The 9,654-nt window shown below is 39.4% G+C and overlaps 1 protein-coding gene across 3 annotated transcripts; it reads left to right on the top strand.

Annotated features, from left to right (window-relative positions):
- Positions 1-2,019: 2,019 nt before the first annotated feature.
- On the top strand, positions 2,020-5,158 carry ccdc74a (coiled-coil domain containing 74A). Of its 3 annotated transcripts, none has more exons than XM_085463510.1 (7): positions 2,021-2,497; positions 3,145-3,192; positions 3,293-3,407; positions 4,208-4,403; positions 4,506-4,606; positions 4,705-4,764; positions 4,969-5,158. In XM_085463510.1, the coding sequence occupies exons 1-7, from the start codon at positions 2,206-2,208 to the stop codon at positions 5,093-5,095; spliced, it is 939 nt and encodes a 312-aa protein (XP_085319636.1). In that variant the 5' UTR covers positions 2,021-2,205; the 3' UTR covers positions 5,096-5,158. The 3 variants fall into 3 exon arrangements, with proteins under 3 accessions (XP_085319638.1, XP_085319636.1, XP_085319635.1); XM_085463509.1 differs by having other exon boundaries at positions 2,022-2,497; positions 4,205-4,403; XM_085463512.1 differs by lacking the exon at positions 3,145-3,192 and having other exon boundaries at positions 2,020-2,497; positions 4,205-4,403.
- Positions 5,159-9,654: the final 4,496 nt, after the last annotated feature.

Here is a 9,654-nt window from a genome sequence, read left to right on the forward strand (position 1 = left end):
TGTTGTGGTGACTTGGTTTACTTGACCTGAAGCTTTACATTTGTATTCTTCAACTAAATCGATTCGGGTTTAAAAACTTGGCATTCTTTACTTGCTTTTCAAGACTACTTTTATTAGAAGGCCCCCTGTGTTTAAGAGGCTGGCAGTGCAAGAGGGACTCTGTGGCTTTTGACCTATTTCTCAGTAAGTGCCCCCCAGTAGCATCTTATGCAACCGGTAAACATGAAAGGAAACAAAAAATTTTTTTTTGTATTTTGCTAGAATTTACCAGCACAGAATAAAACCATGGGAACATCTCAGTTTTATTTCAATGCTTCCCTTGTAGTGATAACAGCAGAGTTAACCACCTTCACAGTGACAGCTACTGCAGCTTTACAGAAATGAAAACAGCCACCTCACTAATGGTTGAGTCTATAAACCACAAACACAGTGACGTAAACCATCATAAACCACGATCCTCTTAACAGAAACTGGTGCTACCAGAAATGCATGATGGCACCTTTTTCCTTTGCAGCTTTCAGTCATGTGTGAGTGCTCTCAGTTAAAATAAAAATTAAAAAAAAAAAAAAGCTTGAGAACCACCTTTGTGAAAATTTAACCCACCTTTAAGGACATTTATCAGGAAGAAAAACATGGGTAGGTTCTTCTAAACAGACCTAACCCAAAGTTAGTAATATCTGGTTTAATAGTCGCCTAAAACATGTGCTCTACACATCATGAATTTGGGGTTGATGATGCCCCGGATACCTATCACTCCTTCTTCTCCTTGGAACTAAATACATGTGATTTTTCATCTTTAGCTCAGAATCATACACATGCTTAAAACTTGCAAACTGTCTATAGGTGGTTCAATTATAAAATAAATAATTTTATCTTGAACTCAATCAGGCTTTCAAAAACTGGGGGTGGTTATGAGAAGGTGACAACCACCTTCAAAAAAAATTATCATTTGTTTATTAATAGTTGAACAAAGTTTCAATGCAACTCAGTTATATTTATAAATAAAAATAGCAAACAATACAGTGAGTTTTGACATATGTAAATATACAATATAAAATGGTAAGGCAAAGAAAATCGGCAAGTACACATGCTAATCACAAAAATATCAGTCTAATCTTTTAGGTAGATTTTTAAGTAAAGACAACTAAACAGCGAATTTTTACGGAAGCATAGAGCTGCCACCCAGGCAAAAGAAAAATACAAGTGTATCACGTTATAACGTGAAAGGTTTATTGTTCTAACAAGATACTTTTCCTGTTTGTACAATATACTATCATGTTTGTACAATATACTTTTCACGTTTGAACAACATAATATCACGTTATTACAATATACATAATTATCACGTTCGTACAATATAGGATCACGTTCGTACAATATAGGATCACGTTCGTACAATATAGGATCACGTTCGTACAATATAAATATTATATTGTACGAACGTGATAATTATGTATATTGTAATAACGTGATATTATGTTGTTCAAACGTGAAAAGTATATTGTACAAACATGATAGTATATTGTACAAACAGGAAAAGTATCTTGTTAGAACAATAAACCTTTCACCTTATAACGTGATACACTTGTATTTTTCTTTTGCCTGGGTGGCAGCTCTACGCTTCCGTAAATTTTAAATTTTTTATAAACTTCCGGTTGGACGTAAGATCTGCCTTGGCCAAGCGTTGTAGCCAAGGAGACCGAGCTTCTATTAAAAAAACAAAACAAAAAAAACTTTATTTATAGCAAGGACCGATATTAACATAAACTGCCTAAATACATTTAAAGTACAAGAAAACCGAAAACAAATCATTGGGGGATACATAATAGCAAAACACCATTTTTTAAGTTAAAGATAATAAATACAGTTTTACAAACAGTCTTGAATATTATGTAGGACTTCTACATTTAATTTGAGCAAAAACAAATTGAAACTAGTTAAAATACATATTAGAAGAGGAAATAAGATAAAAGAAAGGATGCGCAGCTGGCCTGAAAGATCGACGTCAGGGCTGAAAAAGAAAAAAAAAGGAATCTTGGTTGTCACGGCAACGTTGTGTATGATTGAGCGCGTGCCAAATGAGCGTGAAAATAGTTATAAGTAGGAGTACCTATAGCTAACTTTTCTTCACTGGAAAACAATGGGAAGGGTGAAACAGCGAGCTATTTCAGTCAGGGGAGGCCTGAAGTACTAAAGCGGAGAGCGATGTCAAGTCATAACCTGCCACCGGTGCGCCATTTGCCACACTGTACCAGAGTAGGGCGGCTAGAGAAGCCTTGCTCGCTACGACGCTTACCGGCTAACCCTGAACAGCGGCTCCCGCTACCTGTTATCAAGCCAGCGGGCAGAGCAGCGGCAGAGACGTCCTGTCAGAGCGGCAGCACGGACCTCCGGGTTGCTTCACTGCAAAGAAACGTCCAGTTCCTACAAGAACAGCACAAGGAAACACTGAAGAAGCTCCACGCAGAGATAGAGAACCTCAGACGGGAGAATAAAGGTGAAGAAACAGTGCATTCATAACTCTTGTATGTGTAAGTTAATTATTTGTAAAAGCATAGAAGTCAGTGACAGCAGTCCTGCCATAGGTCTTTTTAAAAGCAGTAAAAGCAGAATGCTTTGTGGAATGAATGAAGTAAGCAAAAGTAAGTTTTCACATGCCTTTAATTAATGCTGTAATTTGGCCTTTCTGAGATTTTTTAATAGTGGATAGTTAGACAGATAGAGCACTCAATTATTCCCTGTGGGGAATTTTGAAGGGTTGTGGCATTCAAGAAACCACCCTATTTCATGGCTCACAAAGTCAAATAATTATCTAAAGAATTCACAGAGTCTGTGACTCCTGTCTCCTGACAAGGTGCGGCAAGACAAGGTCAGGCTAGGTATGGTGGACGCATGGCAACTCCAGGGTTTAGTTTTAATGATTTCTCAGTGGGAGGTGGGCAGATATCCGGTGTCACTTTGCAGAGCGAGCCGCATGCTGTTCCATATAACAACATGTCACCACCCACCAGGAGACTCCCCAGTCATTCGTCGTTGCATCCTTGCTGCAGCAAGGCCTGTTTTGACTCATGGGTTGCTTACTGGTTGTTTAAGCCCACCTGCAGTGTACAGTACATTAAAGTTCTGTTGTTATGGATGTTGCAGAGTTGAAGTATAAGGTGATAATGGAGCCTCCTAAGTCAAGTAGAAAAGGTAACATGTTTAAGCACATGTAATGACTTATTAGGTTTTCATTTAGGTGAATTTCAATGTGCCACCTAAACTTAATGTCTGATCCTTCTTCTTCTACGAGTTGCACACAGTCGACAAAACTGTAGACCACCCACTCAGGGCAGTCAAGCCCATACTGGACTGTACATGGAGGAGCCACTGCAGGACACGAGACTCTTGCAGGACCAGGCTCTCGGGTGAGTGGTGGGCCTTTTTCAGCTACTTATCTAGCTCAGTATTTACAAGGTGTGGTTATATTTCATAAATGATCTTAGCTCCCCCCCCCCCCCCTTTTTTTTTTTTTCAAAGCTATGCACACAAGAACTGATGGATAAATTAGATTCAGATGCAGTAATATGGATATGATGGCACAACAGCCATTCATTAATAACTTACTAAGCAGATACTCAGATAAGCTCAGATAACAGGCTACTGTAAGGCAACCATCAAAAGCAGGAGAACACTAATTCAAGCTCTGTGTTTTAATCACTTTACAGAAAAACAAGATGTCAGCTGTCTCATATTAGGTAGTGATGTAGGTGCACAAGTATTATAGTGCATGTTAAATTAACACTATAAAACAGCATGAGGATATGAACGTGAAGCATGTAAAGAAGCAAAAGCCAGTATGTAATTAGTTATTTGTTGGTCTGGTCTGCAGTCTGAGCACTTTGATTTCTGGAATATGTGCCTTTTTACATGTCTATAAACTTCTTGACCTGTTAGTACCAGGTTGGCTTTTGATCTGGTGACTGTGGAGGCCATTTGAGTACAGGAATCCACTGTCAGGTTCAAGAAAGCAGTTTCAAATGATCTGAGCTTTGAGACATCATGAATTATCCTGCTGGAAGCAAAGTGGGCTAGTGAATTGAACCTAGTCCCCTGTCTGTGAGGGGGTGGGGGTGGGGGGAGTTAACAACCAGGTATTCTCAACCTAAACTGCCTTATACATGTTATACATCGCCCTCAATGACATTATCTCATTGACTTGCAGTAGCATTGGAGCAAGCACTGAAATTCTGGATTCAGCCAGGCAGGACCATGGCACGGAGGCCAATGGGCGCCTCATCACTTCACTGCAGCCTCTCCGAATTCACAGCAGTTCCTCCCAGCCCCCACGGGCCCCCACACTACAGGAGTGTGAGATCATCATCCGACAGCTATATAATGCTAACAGCTTACAGTCTCAGGAGGTAAGTGCCTGAAGGGCAACGCTTAGCTATTCAGTGTTTTAGTAGCTCTGTTTGTTGTGGCTTTTAAAATAGTTACTTAAAGTACAACCCTGTGTCATCTAGATCGTGCGTGTGAAAGCACTGCTCAGAGACATCGTTTCAAACAAGAAAATCACCCCAGAAAACTACATCATGGCTAAGGCCTACCTTTCAGATGGAACTCGGTGAAGTGGCATTATCATTTTCATCATCAGCGACATACAAAAGCCTTCAAAGCAGCAAAATTATGATAACAGTTTCTAATTTTCTTTGTGTGTTTCAGCGGGTCTTTAGAAGAAAACAAATTACCAAAACTTGGCCTTCAGTCATTCCCAGAAAAACAGTATGTAATTTTGTCTGATTTTGTATTCTGTCACAGTGCACAAAACAGATTCCTCAAAGCCCTGTTGTGCTAATTTTCACAAAACTTGGTTGCATAATAGCCCAGAGCTGCCTTTTGCAAGAGAGATCCAGGTTTCTGAGTCAAAAAGAAAAAAAAGCCAAGCATGTTAGTCACCCAGAGTTAAATCCACATATCATTTCCCAGGTGTGGAACATCTCAGTCTGGGGTTGTCTTCCCTGCCCTCAAACAGAGCCTTGGCTACAACATTGCAGATAGACAGAAGAGGTCCCGTGCTGTGCAGAGAGACCGTTTGAGAAGGGCTGTTCAGTGACAGGAACACAAATACCAGAGCATATTTCTGTGGTATATAATGAAATAAAGCATTTCTGATTGATGATGTTTTATGATGTCATAAAGTTGAGCAGGATAGAGTGGTCGCAGCAGGAATCGCACAACACTTAGTCAATGACAGCCCAGTTGGATTACCTCTTCCAGTAAGCCTTGCCAGTGTGAAGCAGCATGCCGTACGGAAGTGCCTCCCTTAAGTGGAATGCAACCATCATTAACACACCTGTGTGCTTCCTGTCATGGCATGTCAAAATGTCTGCTGCTCGGGAAAAAAACCCCTATACAGACACGTCACGTTTATTGACAATTATTGCTCATAATGATGTGTAAGATGGACAGATAACACAAATAATGCTCTATAAGGCCTGGATTTTTTTAGTTTTTCTACATAGCAGAAGGACTGATTTCAGCTTTTCACTGGGAATTTTTTTTTTTCAACCATTGAGTTTCAGGACATTTGTGGCTTGTTGTCACTTCACAAAAAAGCAAGCATGAAAGCACACTTTGTTTTTCATAAAGCCACTTTTTTTTGTCATTCAGTGTGCTAAAGAGCAGTTTAATGATTTTTACTGGCCAAGCATTAGTATTTAATCATTTACAATTTGAGTTTAAGCATAAGGATGAAAGGGTATAAATGTCCTCTGCACAAGACAGTGCTGTTCTTTTAAATTTTTCCCTTTGCGCCTGACTCTTCGGGATACTGTTCCTTTTAGTGGACCAATCGTGTGGAGAGTTATTTGCATGCTGAGTGTCGTATTTGAGATATAATGACACAAAATAGGCAACAGGTGATCCTGCCTTAAATAAATGTCCTATTGTTATGTTAGCACTGGTTTCTAAGGTCATACACCACTGCAAACACTGGATTTGTCAGTTTAAGAGAAGTGAAATGTCCCTTAGGTTTTGATCGCTGAAGATTTGCCAAAGTGCGCAGTTTACGGCGATAATTAGATATATTAAGAAATTTATTTAAAGCTTTGATTTCTTTGTTTATGTGGAGCATTACTTGTGTTTAATTAAGCCCAACTGCGGTCCTCTTTACATGGTTTATGAGTCATTTTGTGCTTCACAGGCTGCGATCCCTTTATTCCTTCTCTCTAGAAGAACCCTCACAGGCTCCTTTAGTTGCTGATTCATGCATAACATCTATATTGGACATGTATTTATAGTATAAACACTGCATAAAGTTGAAACAGAATAAAATAAACAAGCCGTGGTGTGCCTTTTTATTGAACTTGCTTGTCATATGAATGCTGCGCTGAAAACAAGGAAGTTAAAATAACCAAAAGGAGAATTGGCCACTCGACAGGCCTGGCTACAGCAACGTTGTCAGTTCTGCTAAATTAGGCCGTGGTCTTGTATTAACTCTTCACTAACTGAATGAAAAAATAATTAGTGAGAACAAAAAAGTTTAGAAAGTTAAGGTAAGACTATGAGCATGCAGTTGTCACAGGTAATGTTATGTGATATTGTAAGAAACAAGAGAAAAGTGTGGTTTCTTAAAGTTTTAGAAATGCTATGAGGAAGTGGCTTGTTTAAAAACATGTGAACCAAAGCAACAACAAACTGAAACATGAGGAAGTAATGAAGTGGGTGAAAATTCTTTGTCTGAAGCCTTTATTGTGAACCTGGTGTACCTGTAGAAATCTAGAAGTATTTAAAGATATCTATGGATATCTATCTATCTGTCCATTTAGTAGCATGTAAACAGGTTTCCCTTTACACCTTTACAGAAACCTGACTGGATATTCTAGGAAACCAGGCTGAGAGGTGAAAGGTGACTCATGCCATGGAGGCTGTAACAGTGAGTCGCTCATCTATATAAACCCTTACACTGGTCTAAAAATGCACTGACACTTTAACAGCAGCATCTCGTGCCATAATTACCAGTGTACTGCTTGTCTGTTGTCAGTCTTCACATCAAAGCATGCTCAACTTTGAATTGAATGCCGGTGACAACGATCAGGAACGTGATAGGATGTTAAAATAAAATATAGGAGAGGCTAAGTATTTCAGAAGTGAAGGCTGGGAGGGGGTTCGCCACACTTCCAGAGACTGCATGGATAGAGGATACAGAGATTTTATAATATATGGTAAAAACTTAAGAGGATCTTGTTCCTGTATGTCTGTATGTGTGACCCTGGGCAGGATTTGTCAAGGTAAACTCTGTGTTTGTGTTCTGGCACATGAGAGCAAGGTTGCAACTGTGCTCAGGAGCTTTAGTATCTATAATTTATTCAAAATTAAAATAAAATAAGAAGCTTTTTTTAAGCAAGGTTTAGTCTCAGAGAAACTGACCTTTCCGACACAGGTCTAATCCTGCATCGTGTAATCATCCTCTTCAAAACTTGATTTAAATTATAATTAACTGCAGTTTGCATCACTACACTGGAATTCCTTTAACTTTCTCACAGGATACATAGTTAGGCACAAGCAGTAGATGGTTTGTAAAATGTGTAGGTTTCTTATGAAGTCTTAAGTGTTAGTGGTGTGAATGAATCGGGGGGAAGGGGCATTTATTTGCAGACTAATAGCTTACACACAATCTGACTCCCTGAAATTAAACTGTGGCGATGCTCTCTGCAGTGTCTTAGTGTATTTTTCGGCTGCAGAAGACGCAACGTCTTCTGCAGCCGAAAAATAAGCTGGGTGGAGAGGGGGCCTCTCGGGCCATAATTACTTTTCTTTTTGTTTCGCCTGCGCAAAGAACAAGATCACAGGTTTTGTTCACTAGTTCCTTGTGTAGCAACTCATCAACCACCGATTAGGTCAAGGGTGGTTGTGTCATCTGTGCATTTAATCTTCAGACTGCAGGGCATCGAGACTGAGCTAAAAGAAGCAGCCATTCAAGGTTACTGTGTTGATGTGAGTTTAACAGAGGTCAAACGTTTTATAAGCTATTGCAAAACCAGTTACAGATGGGGTTTTGGGTTGAAGAACCAGCTTTTCTAGGCTTTTCTGCATGTGTGCTGACCTGAAGTTATCCATTTTAGTATGGTGGGTTTTTGTAGCAGCTGGTACTTCAAAAGAGCACTTGAAGGACTGTGGAACTGCTGTTAGGTAGTCAAAATGTCACGTTTCATTACGTTTGGACCTGTAGTATCGCTTAACCTTAACCTGCCACACAGACAGACAACAAAATCTATTGATAATGGGATGATGGCAGACATTGCATTTTGCGTACATCCACTAGATGGTGATGTTTGTGAAGAAACCTTCAGTGTGCATCTATATACAAGGTTAGACAGCAGGTCAGATAAAGGTACTGTATGTCTCACCCTGCAAAATCCCACAAAACCCATCACTTAAATGAAAAGTTGCCCTAGTTTTAAATGCATCAAAGCATGAGGTTGAAGCCAATATAAGCCTTTTTACCCATAATTCGAAGTAAACTAGTCTGTTTTTGTTTCTCTTTTCAATTAGTTGCAGCACTGCATCTTTGTGGAAATGTGGGAGTTGGCAGGCTTAAGCCATTAAGTCTCGGTGGGTGCAAATCTATTAACATTCAGACAGTGTTTCAGTGATGAGAGCTGTTCTGTGCCAGCTGTAGCCTCATGAGGCACGGCCACTGAAAGCTCAGTCACCACAGGGACAGAGCTTCTTTACAGATCCTGCTTTTATCACTGAGCAAAACTTATTCTGCTTGGCTGAATGGCTTGCCGCACTCTGCTTGTGTTCTCAGATGCATTCTTTCTCTTATATTGTATTCTTCTTCTTCAGAGACACTGCCCCTTGCATTTAAATGCGCGCTCTCTCTGCAGCATATTCTGTTTTGGATTGGGTCATTTTGGGTGAGCTCCAAATCGATTTTTCACAGTTCTTTGCCAGATAATACTTATTATCGAATGAATGAAGGGGAAGTTAAATAACACCAGGAAATGAAAATAGGAAATAAGTACAATTTTATACTGGTGGTATGAATAAGTTGTTGACTGAGCAAATATACTGTACCTATGAGCTGCGGTTATGTGGCTAAAAAAGTATATTAAAAACACACGAGCTGACCACTGACTTAAAGGCACAGAACACAAAAAGATCCGAGACAATCATTAAACACAGTACTAACATAAGAACACGTTGTTCGGCAGACATCTAACTTTTTTTTATTCAGAATTATAGCTTATTCTATCTGTGAATCATTTGATAGAGTAATGTTTCTATTTGTAGAAAAAAAGCTCAATCATGATGCTTCTCTTCACACACCTACATAACTACCTGTCAAAAGCACATATATTGGCACTTTCTACTCCACAATACTTCAAAGCTGCAATAGATTGCAAAAAATATGCTCCAGTGTTGTACGGTAAAAGTAGTAGTTAAATTAGCCTAGATTTAACAGAACCAGCTATGACTGTGAAACACTGCCTACACATATTTCCAATTAAGAATCAACTAATGACAGTGTGGGCATTTAAACTGAAATAACACCTCGCTCTCATACACATTTAGTATGTTACAGCAGCCTTTAACATCAGTGTTGCCTACTTAAGACCTGACTGCTTAGCCTCTGCTGGATTGGTTTAGCATTTATTTGAGGTTTAG

Source organism: Copadichromis virginalis, linkage group LG7 (genome assembly GCF_057382275.1).
Source record: "Copadichromis virginalis isolate Kocher_CV1m ecotype Utaka linkage group LG7, C_Virginalis_male_GT1.1, whole genome shotgun sequence".
Lineage (NCBI taxonomy): Eukaryota > Metazoa > Chordata > Actinopteri > Cichliformes > Cichlidae > Copadichromis > Copadichromis virginalis.

Excerpts from the sequence above, each read along its gene's own strand:
- ccdc74a (XM_085463509.1), top strand. The coding sequence starts at position 2,206 with ATGTCAAGTCATAACCTGCCACCGGTGCGCCATTTGCCACACTGTACC. Across the intron at positions 3,193-3,292 it reads TCCTAAGTCAAGTAGAAAAG|TTGCACACAGTCGACAAAAC; the intron begins GTAACATGTTTA and ends TTCTTCTACGAG. Across the intron at positions 4,607-4,704 it reads TACCTTTCAGATGGAACTCG|CGGGTCTTTAGAAGAAAACA; the intron begins GTGAAGTGGCAT and ends TGTGTGTTTCAG.